Source organism: Calonectris borealis, chromosome 14 (genome assembly GCF_964195595.1).
Source record: "Calonectris borealis chromosome 14, bCalBor7.hap1.2, whole genome shotgun sequence".
NCBI lineage: Eukaryota > Metazoa > Chordata > Aves > Procellariiformes > Procellariidae > Calonectris > Calonectris borealis.
Window position 1 is genome coordinate 15,929,459 of NC_134325.1, and position 13,528 is coordinate 15,942,986.

The 13,528-nt window shown below is 41.6% G+C and overlaps 1 protein-coding gene across 1 annotated transcript; it reads left to right on the forward strand.

The window, feature by feature from the left end:
* The first annotated feature begins 7,093 nt into the window (after positions 1 to 7,093).
* On the forward strand, positions 7,094 to 9,062 carry FANCF (FA complementation group F). Its single transcript, XM_075162793.1, has one exon. The coding sequence runs from the start codon at positions 7,953 to 7,955 to the stop codon at positions 9,060 to 9,062; it is 1,110 nt and encodes a 369-aa protein (XP_075018894.1). The 5' UTR covers positions 7,094 to 7,952.
* The last annotated feature ends 4,466 nt before the right edge of the window (positions 9,063 to 13,528 follow it).

A 13,528-nucleotide genomic window follows, 5' to 3' on the forward strand; every position in this document is an offset into this window, starting at 1 on the left:
TAGATAACAGAAACAGTATTCCTTTATACGTGTTTAGACAAACAAAAAAACCCTTAAACTTTTCTTAAATAGGAAGAAAAATCCTTCAAAGTTTTGCATTAACATTTGCTTGATTCAGCCATTTATATGATTTTTTTTTTTCATGGGATGTTCTTCTTGATATAGTAGGATGGAGAAAAGTAAAATCTTTTAATCATTAATGAGATTAACATATAACCCCCCATTCACTTAAGTAATGATTCTTACCATCCCACTCTCCCACATTTGCTTCACAGTGAAAAGGATGTTAATATGGAAAATTGAGTTTCTTTGTAAATATTAACCAATGAGCTTCTTAGCAAAGACTGAAAAAAATTATGTATATATTCTGTGGTTTCCATTTCCTTGGCTTTATTGTTTTTATGTAAATTCTCCCAGGACATTTCAGGTTATATGTCTGGAAACCCCAGCCATCCAGCAGAGGAAAGGTTGAGAGAATAATGAGAAATGTGCTGGAAGAATTCACATAAAAGCTTTGGAGACATGAAAATGGAAACAACAGATACTTAAAAGCCTTATTGCTCAAAAAAAGAAATGTCTATCCAGCATGTGCATGTGTGTGTGTTAATGTGGCTATCTCTGTATACACAGACATGTATTATTCGTAAAGACACTGTACAGAGCTATGAAAGAGCAATATTAGTGTGTCTGATAATTTAAGATGTTCTCAGGATATTAGAGCAATGAAAGTGAAAAATCCAAGTGACTTATGTTATTAGAACCCAGACATACGTGTAAATAGCTCTACACATAGTTGTCTTGCATTGAATTTTATATATCTTTTTATGTAAGTGAAAAATATAACCAATTCCAACACGAAAGTTTGTGTTTATAAGGTCTCCCTGTACTCTTGCGAATGACAGCAATTTAACTGTCATGGAAACACACAATCTATGAGTAGGAAAGAATTTTTAGATGCTATTCTTAAATGTACAGATTTTTCCCCCCCAATTCTCTTAGAGACATTTCATTGTTAAATACTAAATCCATGATGCTACACTAAGCTTAGTCCTAGTATATGCAACTAGGTTCCACAGCATTATATATCAAAATTACAAACCTTTAGCCATGAACAGTGTTTTATGACTTAAGCTTTATGGATTATTATTTTCAGAGGATTCTGATAAGATGGTCTCTGAAATAGATAGCTCTTTAAGATACTTCTTAACAGGTACCCTAAAAAGGGGAAGATGGGCTCAAACTGCCTTAGAAGGCTGAATTTGTGCATCTGATCCTATAATAAAAGTACTTAACATAAGTAACTAAGAATTTTCCTGGCTTGAAGGAAAAGAAGTCCGGAAAAAGACATGTAGACAAATACTCTAATCAGTACGTGCTGTGATCTATCAAACCCATGGCCACAACAGACAGCAAATTAAACCTCTCTAAAAGATACCAGAAACAATGGCAAGTGATCAAAGCACACAGCTTAGTACCTTACCCTTCATCAGCTGAGCAACATTAACTGACTGCATGCGTGCTCTTATCCTACAGCAAATGTAAGCTAAAATTCATTAGCTCAAACAACCTGAAGGCAAAACTAGTTGTAGCTAATACACACTTAGCAACTGCAACTGGTTTTGGAGCGCACACATGATTATTTAACGTGGCTCATCTGGTGAGAGGGACCTTCATAAGTGTGTAGTAACTTCACCCCTTCTAATCAACTATCCACAGTCAGAAAAAGGTGGCACGATTTGCCACTCAGTTGTACTTATTTTTATGTGCATAATACTGAAGAGCTATACTCTAGCTTAATAGGTTTGCTAGTATAGTCCTGACTCATAGTATCAAAATTAGAAATGGGGCTAGGCAGCAAAGTCTGCCTGTTTATATGTTTAGTTTCCTAAAAATTCAGTTTTGGTATAGCCAGACATAAGAAAAATTCCTAATTAGAGTGTTTTTTAGGTTATCTTGGTAATGACATATGTTACATATAGCACTCTTTCAACACATGGAATTTCAATCAATTTTCACTCTAGTGCATTATACAACTGCTGCCTGGTCATTGACATCAATTACTGAAATCATAGGTCTAACTTATCGCAAATAGGCATTGCTATTAATACATTGATACACTACAATCAGCATATGCAGGATTTACCGTGCTATCCTAACTGGAGCATAGCACAAAGAGGTTTCAGGGGAAAACCCCCTGCTGACACATATGCCTTTTGTACAGTCTGAAGCTCATGCTGATGTACAAATTAGTAGATTCAATACCTTTATTATGCAATTTAATCATACACTTGTTCTGTTCTCATTCCAAAAGCCCACCATACCCTTTGAGATATGAGAGATTACACTGACAAAAAAATTCTGAGGACTTCACCAGAAGTTATGGAAGGGGTGACAGAGTCTGCCAGGTACTGGCTTGACTAATAACCTCAGTTTTCTGCAAAGTTTGGTGCAGAAATAGAAAGAAATTCTACAAGAATGGTTCAGAATCATCAATGTACATAAGTCACTATATAATGAGTGTGGCAACCTTATTCCTAGCACGCAATTTGAGGCAGCTAAACAAACCTCCTTACAGTTAAAAAGTGAATATTGGTGCCAGAAATATAGAAGACGATCAAACATCTCTCTCAATGTAGTTGTTTTTGTAATTTGAAGTAACACCTCCTACCTAAGGAAAGGCCATTTTGGAGTTTTATAATGCTAGGTATACTGAGTATACAGAGTACTAAATTTCTCTTCAGGAGAAATAGTATAACAGTGTTACAGCCAATATGACTTCTGAGAGGAAGGAAAATACAACAATGGAATCCAGACTTCTGGCTACTTTGACCAATTTTGCTTCAAAACTGATATTCCCTGCCAGGGTGAATTTTACTGGCTCCATAACTAGAGTGAAGAAACTCACTAGTTCCATAAAACTTCATATGAATCTTTTACTTGACTTCTCAGCTTAGATAAAACAGTACAGTAATTCATACAAAATGCAGGGCTTGTGAAACTGTTTTGCAGTGCTTCACTGAAAAGTGGGCTTGTTTTCAGGGAGCTGTGGAAATGACTTCCCAGATTCTGTACCTAACAGACACTTTTCTTATTTGCTCAACAACTTTCTTTGTCATGTATCTTATCAATCAAAAGCTGTAATGGAGAAACGTTTACTACAGCTTAACACAACAGTAGACGAATACTCTTAAAGACTCTTTTCTTACTTTAATGTTCATTTTAGATATTAAAATAAAAGATAGACTTTATTGGGAAAAAAAGAAAAAACCTCAGAACCAAAACTCACAACACAAGAAAAACTAGCTAACCCTGTTCACAGTATCATAGCTACTTGCAAGAAGCATATAGCAGAGAGCTTAAACAATCCGATGTGTTGCAATTGTAAATCTGCCTATCATACAAAATATGCCCTGTTCCCTCTTCTGTCTATTTTCTTCTTTGCTTTTAAATCAGACAAAACAAAGAGGATACTTTTCAGACTGTGCAATGAAGTGTTAATTCTTCAAAATAGTTGAAAAATTCTGCTTTAATGTATTTCCCCATCCTTCATAGAAGGAAGCCTCATGCACTCACACATGTAGTCTGTATGATTTTCTTTAAGATACCTTTGTGGGTTCCATTTCTTGTTAGAAAAAAATAGAGACTGCATAGTTTATGTAACATGAAATACACATCCAAACACTGCCTAAAACAGTATGAGAGACTACCACAAGAGTTATTAATAGGGGAAGCACACTGATATTAAACAACCAAAGACCTATGTGAGGCCTAGAAGTGAAGTTTTAAGTTTTTTTCTTAAAAAGTGATCAAGCTAAGTAGGAAAGCACCCCCTACACACCCAGCTATCTGAAAATGCACTCACTATTCTATCCCCCCCATCTTTGTGCTCTTACCATATCTCCTGACGTCTTGACCCAACCTTTCCCATCCCCTTCCCCAACATTAACCCTCTACCCCACCTCCTCAGTCTTGTAGTGCTTACCTCCCAAGTATCTTTCCACTATCCCATAGACGTTCCTCAGTAGAAAACCAACTCAGCACTGTACAGATATTTTTAAACGATGTCTACACAATTCAGCAATACTATCAAGTAGCAACAGACTTAGCATAAGTTCATAGACAGTAACTACAAAATGCAAACTTTGATGCTTAGTAACCTTGCTGTTGGTAGGAAAAACCCTAGGGCCACTCAAGCTGGAACTAAGACTGATCATAGAAGAGAGCGTACTAACACTTAAAAGTTATAGGAAAATAATTCACCTGTGAGAAAGAAACCATGTTTGTTCAATTTAGTTTGATTACTACATGGCATTAGCATCAGCAGATCAATCGACAGATAAATAAATTCCAGTTTTACAGTAGAAGATCCCAAAGCACGTTCTGAGAGTGGCTAGGCTCTCAAATAATAACACAACTCTCAGAGTAGAAAGGGAGTTCCTTCGATGGTGAGTGTGGAAAAAGAATTACTATTTTTAAGGGCTATTGTAGTGTAACAATTTATTACATGAATCATAACTCTTTCAGTGTTACCTTGTTTCTTTTGTTTGTTCCTTGAATTCATCTTCTAATGCGTTCTTATGCAGAACTCTCCTAGTTTTTCAGATCAGGCTCTATTTTTCATTATATGCATCAACTGTGCCCCATCATGACTAGAGACTCCAAATACAGCTGCAATACCTAGAAATACATAAATGTCTTTTTGCATGAACCATTTTATTACAGAGATGTCAAGCTGTATCCCCTTGATGAAAAATGCTGATATTTAGACTCTTCATCCTAATTTGAGAAAAAAACAAGTGCTGAAATATTCAGTTTTTCGTAAAACGGAAATTCCATTTTTCAGTCAGCTCTACAGAGACCCATTAGAGCATGCAGGCCATCTCCCTTCACATGCGAGAGTATTCTAGATACCATATTTTTCCCGTCTGGTTAGATTTTCACAACCTGTTTTTGTTAGATTGTTGGTGCTGCAAATGTGATTATTTGATTTCTTTCAACTGAAACATACAGAGACATTCACAGGATATAAACCCATATACTTTATCCAATAAAAAAAAGAACAATAATGTGAAAGATTTCTTGTGAAAAGTTTTCTGATGTAAAGGGAAATATCTCTTCTCTTCTTCATGACATGGAGCATATGCACCTCCAAAAATATCCCTCACTAAAATAGAATGTGGGTCTGGAATTCACTGAAACTGTTTTCTTCCTGTATGCCACAGCACTTAATTCAAGAGATGCTGCATTAAACCTAACCGAGAAGCCAAAGTACATAATATGTAAACATGTTCCAACCACTTCAGGTTTCTATCATTTTTCCATTTAAGTAAAGCATTAAGTAAAATGTCCCAAAGTGTTGCACTCAATTGTATGTAACTGAAAAGTCTGCATGTTCTATCTTCTCTTTAATGTATATTAGTTTATAATATGCTTTGGAGTATATGGGCATGGCAGATGATGGGTAAGTATGAATTTATTAATAACAAAAGCAATTCCATTATTAACAGTGCATCAAATCTCTAGCCACCTGTATCCAATTTTATGTTTATTACTCCAGAAATAGTTAACAGAAAGCTTAAAAGAGATTTTTCAGGAGAAAAACATCTATTTTAAAAGGATACCTTAAAATACATTATATTCATAGATATTGAGGGATTGTTACAAGCTCCTTCAACCAGAAGGGCCATAGAATTTCACTCAAATTCCTGTATTAGGCCCTTAACCTACAGGTGATCTAGATGATCAAGTCTATAACCCCATGTTTTTTTAAATAGATGACTGAAATAAGAAAATACGGTAAGAGCTCAGATGAGCGCTCTGTTTTCTTGAGAGTACTTGAGAAAGATCTTTCCTAAACAACCATCCAGGGCAGTCCAGGAGAGGGTGTGAAGAAGAAAAACTAGTATCTAAACCCTTACTTACAATTTTCTTATTCTCTCTTTTGCTTTATTTTGGAAGTGTGATGTGATTTAGAGAAGCCTGTCACCAACAGCTAGCAGTTACCTTTAGGGCAAGGATGTGTGGCTGGGGGACAAGGTCTCGCACTTTCCTCGCGAGGCATGGGACTCTAATGGGTTCAATGGCTCTGTTTACCAGCCTCAGTTTTCCTTAATGGAAAAGAAAGCAGTAGAAGCGAGTTGTGGGCCTCTTTCTTGTCTTTCACTGTGTTAGTTTGAAGTCTGGTGTAACTCAGAGGCTACAAGAGCTGTGTCCCTTACTATTTGAGCTAACGGATATTTGCTACTGTGAGTCTACTGCACACTCACTCCATCACCCAAAAATGCAGTTTGTTTAGATAACAAACTCGGGGGAAACCATTTCTAGCACTAAGTGTATGGAAGAAAACATGCGTTCTACATAAGAGGAAGAGTATTATGGTTTGCCCTACAGTATTGTAGCTCACAGCGTTATAGTTTGGTTTCTGTTGCTGGTTCCTGCAATAAATTCCAGTCAAACCTCATTTACTCTGCCAGGTGTTGCTCTTTGACTTTCAGAAAGCCCTTACCAAAGTAGTTGCTCAGGCAGGCTGGCAGCGGGATTTGTGTTGTCCCTCACTACCATCACCCAAGGGGTGGGCCATGGGGCCATGTCCCACCAGGCGTGGGTGAGGAGGGAATGTGGAGGGAATGCCCCCCCCCCCCCCCCCCCCCCCCCCCGCGCCCCAGGCCCAGCCCCGGTGACTGCCCTCCTCCCGCCCTGGGCACTGCTGCAGCTGGCGCTGCCCCACAGCCCAGCTTGGGGCCCAGCCGACGGCACCGGGGGCTCACCAGGCTTCTCCGCTGCCTCTGTACCCGCTCAGTGGCCAGGATTATGCCACAGGGCTCGTGAACTCCCTGAGGAGCGCTCAGCAACTCCCAAACCTACCAGCTCCAGCGCCCCGCCGCCTTCCCGCCACTGCTTCACCCCCTCAGGAGCCGGGGAGCAGGGGGCACCTGCAGAAGCTGCCAGAAGCCGGGCTGGTCTGCTCCCTTCCACACTGTGAGGGAACGCTGAGCGTGGCAGGTCTGTTGTGGGGACGAGGACAGAGGGAAAGGACCCGTCCCCCAGCTGAGCAGAAGCCCTTGAGGCGATGGACGTGAGGAAAGCACCTGGGAACGATTGCTCCAACAGGTAGGCTGCATCCTGCAAGCTACGCCTAATATCTCTAGCCTTCCATGTAAAACTGCCCTTCAGCTGGCGGAGGCGGGAAAGGGAGAAGGGGTCGCCTCTCCTCGCTACAGAGAGGAGCGGTTCTAGCACGTTTCCACCATGGTGTCTGGGGGGTGTCCATGTGGGAAAGCCTGGCTGCATTGGCGCCCAGAAGGCCCGGGCAGGTGTCAGCCATTACCTCTGCAGGCAGCCAGAAGCCTAGTGCGGGTACCCAGGGAAGGCACTGGGGAATCCCTAATGAGCTACAAGCCATTAGTAGGTAGGTCAGTAGGGTGAACCCAGCCAGGAGGGCTGAGCAGGGTTCGGCCCTGGCAGGGTGCCGAGCTGCGGGCAGTGCTGGGGAGCCAGCCCGGCTCCACGCTAAGCTCGGCCATGGCTGCCCCTCCAGGGATGGGGCGTACCACAGGAATCAAGAAAAACCCCCAAATGTGGGGCAGGGGATGTTTGCTCTTGTAAAGTTTTATTTTTTTTAAGGGGTATTTAGGAATACTAGTCTAAGGCTTATTCAAAGCCTCTTAGCTTTTTTTTTTTTTTTTTTAACTTCTTAATCCAGCTCGGTTTTTAACGCTGTAATTCGGCTCAATTTCTCCCACCCGCCCTTTACTGAGGGATTAGACACAAGTAGCTGACGTAGGCGCCTGGTTAGAGCCTTCTTTAAGGGAAGATCAATCCGCATCGGATTGACGTCAGATTCAGCCAATAGAGTTACAAATCTCCTCCCTCCCCGGTTCGGATTGGCTGCGGTTCCCGGCGGGAGGCGGGACTTCTGCTCAAACCGGTGGCGCCAAGGCCGGGCGGCGGCGATGGAGGCCGTGCTGGAGCAGGTGGGGCAGCTGCCCGCGCTCCTGGCCGTCTCCCGCTCTGCGCTGGTGCGAGACTGGGACGCCATGACCCTGGACAGGGCTCTAGAGTGGGCCCGGTATTTCCAGCACCTCCATGACCGCTTCCGCACCCGGCCTCGGCTCCGGGAGGCCCTGGGGCGGCGACTGCGGCGGGGTCAGCCGAGCCCTCTGCTCGGCTTCCCCCACCTGGGACGCTGCCTGCAGCTGCTGGGCTTGGCGCTGCTGGAGAACCGCGCTCTGCCGCCCGCTGCCTGCCGCCGCCTGATCTACAGCCTGCTGCAGCCTGCCGGCGCGGAGGCCGGCCCCGAGCCCCGCAGCCTGGCGCTCCTCGCCCGCCGGAAGGCCGCCTCCCGCCTGCTAGCGCTGCCCTGCGGCCCGCCGCGGCCCCCAGAGGGGATGGAGCCGCAGCTGCAAGCTGAGGCGCAGCTGCTGCTGAGCCGGCTGCGGGAGGAGGGGCAGGAGGCCGAGCCGGCTGGGGAGGCCGCGGGTCGGCTGCTCTGGCTGTCCGGTGTTCTGGAGCAGCTCCCCCAGCCCCGGGCCTTCGAGGTGGCGGCGGCGGCGCTGCTGTTGCTGAGGCAGGGGAGTGGTGCTGAGCAGGCCGGAGGCAGGTGTCGGGATGGGAACAGCCTAGACGGAAGCCAGGCGACTGGAACAGGAGACGGATATGGTGCCGGGCCCCTGCTTTCCTGGCTGCTGGGGAACCTGGAGCGATTTTCTGCCTTCTGCCTTTTCCTCCCAGGTTCCCTTCTTGCCTCCCTAGCTGGTCACTATTCCCAGTTAAGCAGACCTTATTTGGACCTCTTAACCGGCTGGGGAAGCCAGTTGCTCTATGACCCCTTGCAGGGACGGTGGGTTAAAAGTTGTCTTGACGAAGCTGAATTGTCCTGGGAGGAGCTGAGGGAGCGCTTCAGCTGCCTCTGTCAGGGATCTGCACTGGTCAGGGGACAGACCCAAGCTACTCTGAAACTCCTGAAGGCACGGGATGGAGACTTTAAAGTCTGTGGCCTAAGTGTGTGGACTGACTTACTGATGGAGATAGAGGAATATCTGAGGAAAGAAGCAGAGCGCTAATGCGTGAACGCAAAAGCAACATGAAAACTTCTGAAATCAAGCAAATCTGCTTAACTCTATTTGATATGAAAGGCAAGAAAACCATACCTCGCTTTGGGTTGAAAACCAAGCATTGTTGTGGCTGCTGATCACACTGTTTCTTACTGCATGTGAAGTCCTTCAGGGAGGCCTGGTGCTTTCTTGTAATTGCGCTGTCAATTCTGGTCACTGCAGGAAATGTCTTCCTTTTCAGTACTTGCTGCTCACCTAATAAAATGAAGAAAATGCTTTCTGTTTCTAATATATAATAGTTTTCTGTTCAGAAAATGTTACAGTTCAGATATGGTCATGGTAGTTGTGTCTTTAACTGTTGGAGCTGACCAAAAGCTCGAAGGGAGGGTGGAGTTTCAAATGTGAAAACCCCAAATTCAGGATTAATTTAGTAGCGGTTGTCTTCATTGGGCTGCCTGCTCTGGTGGCCACTTTCATGCTTCTATAACTCTTGCACATGACTTAGCCCCTGGGTCTAAGTGAAGGTGAGAGAAAGCCAACTGGAAAGCTTATTGAAAAGTTCTAAAATTAGAATGCTTTATTAGTTGCTATATTATATGATAATATGCAAGTATTTTCTAAGAAAACTGCAGTAAAATGTAGGGTGTTCTGTGTGGTTTTCTTCCCTTTTCCATAGTCTATTACATGATTTTTACTTTTGTTTTGTGGAACAGAAAAGTGAGTGGACAACAAACTTTTTTATTAGATGACAATTGGTTTTTTTCTTCATTCTTTTATGTTTAATCAGTTTCTGTGAACAAAACTTGATCAGGGTAGTTTCTATCTTACCTTATCACTGTCATTTAAAATGAGTGTTGTAATGCAGAGGTAACATGTTCGTGTATATTTAGCGCTGTAAACTAGTATTACCAAAAGTGAGCAGTGTGATAAGAGAATAGTCGAGGAAGACGGGGGAAATATATGTGAATACTGCAAAAAGATCTTCATTAACCTTTTGTGTGGAGTACCTGTCAAAGAGTTCCTGTAGCCCATATTCTTGTGGTTTCAAGATCAGTTGAGACATCTTTCTCTTCTGTGGCTGAAGTCTGTTTAGGAAGGGTTAGAAGGTGCTTTGCTTCTGCTTATAAGCTTAAAAAAAAGCAAACAAGATATTAAAAAGTATAAACTGGATTGAAGCTAGTTAGAGCAATGGTCTGTATTACAACATAAAATAATGTATACAACCATGGCAACTATTTCTGTACCACAAAACTAGAGTGGGAAGGATCTTGTGAAATGGAAACAATTAGTACGAGGAGATGAATATTGTTTATTTGGGAAAAGAAATAATGCCTATTCTAACTTGTATGGAAATAATTAAAGACATGCATAAGTTCTTATTCTTCCCCCTCTTCTAAAACAAAAGAGATACTCAAGGGTAGCACACTTTAATTAGTTAGAAGGACATGCTGCTAATCTCCTATCAAAAATATGACTGTTTTCTTTGAATTCCTTGCTACATCATGTCAGTGAGGCAATGACATTATGGAGATGTGCAGATGAACATATTCTAAAAACTACAGCTGTGGCAGTTGTCTTGCTCTTTCTTCAATGGGGTGTCCCCCCTTCTGGAACTTGTGGTCGTGGTCAGTCTTAAAAGAGAGCACTATGTCGGTGGACCTCAGGACTGAGTCAGTATTTCTGGTGGTATCGAAAGGAATATGAACACTGTCTATAAGCATTTAAAACTGCTTAGAAGTATAAAGCATGAAGTTTGAACTTATGTTGTCTAGCCACAGTTCCCTGCGTATGTAGTTTTGGCATTTGGTATGGAAACTCTGCACTTGAGCTTGCTCTTAACGCTTTTAACAGGCATAAGGTTTTTTTGTCTGTTAGAGTACTTTTTGCTATCAGAGGTTCCTGATGAATGATATACCCAAAGATACTAGTCAAAGTCATTCCCTTCTCTCCGGCTATGTTAAGGGAGAATATCAAATGTTGCAGTAATGTTACAAATGCTACAGAAACAAAAAAAAACCTTATCATGCTCCTTCTGCATGGAGAGCTAAGTTGGGTAGAAGCTTCTGGCATTCCCTCTCTTAGTGAGGTATAATTGACCTCAACTATTTAAAAACTGACTGTTCCCAGGTACCTGAGTCTTTGACAAATTTCAATGAGAGTTAAGTCTCGTTTTTGCTTGTCAGAGTAGATAATGTTTCCTAATGTACTCAGCATGTTGACCATGAGTTAAGTCTCTTAGCAGCTTTTAACTATTTCTAGGATAAATCTGATGCTTGTAGGGAGTTTGTACTTGTGCTATGTCAAGTTTTGCTTTTTGATAAACTTAAGCTTTCTCTTATAAAATTCAGTTTATGAAGATAGATGTCTTCTTTCCAAGTAATGTATCATTATACCTTTTACTAGCTAAGTGCAACTACAGAATCTTCTACTGGAGTAGCTAGGAAGAAATAGGCCCTTCAGTGTGACTTTATTAAGAAAGTAAAGAAATAATCTGGGAGGGGCAGGCGAGAGATGGGTCAGTGTAGACCATATATACTTGATTTCCAATTCTGTCCTCCTTAGGGGAAAGCTGAATGGTAAAAGGTGGTTTAGCCTCAGTGAAGCAGAAGAACCTAGTTGTAGCAATTTCGCAAAAATGTTCCACTCTGTCCCAAATACATTATAAAGAGGTGCCGGATCCATGATTACTGAATTCCAAAATCCGTATGGCATTTATTGAAATAAATGCACCAGTCCACATCCCCTATTATTTCAGCATGCTTGTCAAGTTTGCTAGGTAGCCGTGCAAATGACACTTAATTGAAATTTTTTGGAACTCCGTTTTTAATAAAAGCGTAAACACAAAAGGAAAAAGTGTGATGTCTCTAACCTCCTCCCTCTATGTATTTGAGCTCGTATTTGCATGCTGAGGTTTGCAGCCCAAATTTGCAAACTCTTGGCCTAAACAATCTCAATTGTCGTGGGAAGTTAGATATTAATAATGACAGAGTACAGCCTCTTCCCCTACTACCTTCTTCCCTTTTTTACGAATAACGAGAAACAGATCTCTGCTATTTTCTCTATTAAAGTGATGATTGAAGAAACTGTTATATTTCTGTTTCAGAAGTTTGGTAAGGATTGTGAAGTGAATCAGGAGGATTTTACTTGCCTAATAAATAGCTAAGATGGATACATTTTGCTACCACTGATTTTTTTTTTTTTTTAAAGTAGTGAAGGAAAAGCTTCACCTTTTGTTAAACAGTACTGTAACTCTCTACAAGTGACATACTAGGAGATGTCTGGATACTAAGTTGCTTTTTTTCTTGTGAAGTGTCTGTTACCTTGTAATAACCCTACTAAGCAAAATCTAGAAGAAAACAAATTATATGTTCTTCTAGTAATTTGCAGTATGTATCTAAATACTGGAGTAAGGATAAATGGGGTAGAATAAATTGTTCATTTAGGAAAAAATACAAGCAGACTGGTACCATTCAGATGAATATACGAGCCCAATTGTGACTGAAAGAACACATGTTAAATTCAGAATGTCCAAACGAAATGTCAAGTTCAACAATGCATTAAACTGAATTCTCGTTTTGCATGCAAGGTTTCTTTCCCCCACTCTTCAACTAGGTGAATAAGGATCTAATGTTCTTGTTCTTCAGTGACAATGACGAGTGACTTTTTTTTCTTGTGTGTAAGAGAATATTTTTTTAGGTCATCGAAACAGACTAATATTTTGATCTCATGGCAGTAGTATTTTCAGGTACTGTTTAACTAGAAAGCTAAGTTAAAGATGTATGGCAATTTTAATCCTGCTGTTTCTGAAAAAGGAAGATTTAAAGCTAAATTCTATTCCTCCTGAAGAGTTTGGATGAATGACCCGTGGCAGGGTGCAAGTGAAGGCCTCACACCATTGCCATGCAGAATACAGCAAAGAGGCACAACTAGCATGGGAACCATCTACTTGAGAAGCTTATTTAATTTGATGGACAGAGTTACAGAAAAATAAATAAAATGCAAGTGGAGATGGTGAGAAGAAAAGGCAGAAAACTGCTGCCTTCTGAAGGCCCTGGAGAAAAGGTAGATTTCCCCTTCACCAAAACTGAGTGGCTTTGCTACTACTGGGGACAGCATTGGGGCTGTGAATGTCGTGATTAAAAAAAAAGACAACTTTTGATTTGATGTTGGCTACTCTGCTAAAGCACTCAGCGTCTGCCTTCCCTAATGAGCACTTGGATCAATGGTTTAACAGGCAAGAATATTAAGGTAGTGAATGAGAAATGTAGCTGTGTGTGCAGGGTAGGAAACTGTGCTTGTTTAAATAGGGATTGCTCTTGCAGAGGTGAGAGCAAAAGAATATCTATCTGCCCTGGTATAAAGTAGACTTGAATAATCGCATGTATGGTCAGGAAAAATAGCTTTTTACCAGCTAATAATTAATATAAATCCTTCTCATAAGCTGTTTGCTCTCAGTATTGTATCTGTCTCTTGAG

Coding starts and splice junctions, on each gene's coding strand:
- FANCF (XM_075162793.1), top strand. CDS start 7,953: ATGGAGGCCGTGCTGGAGCAGGTGGGGCAGCTGCCCGCGCTCCTGGCC.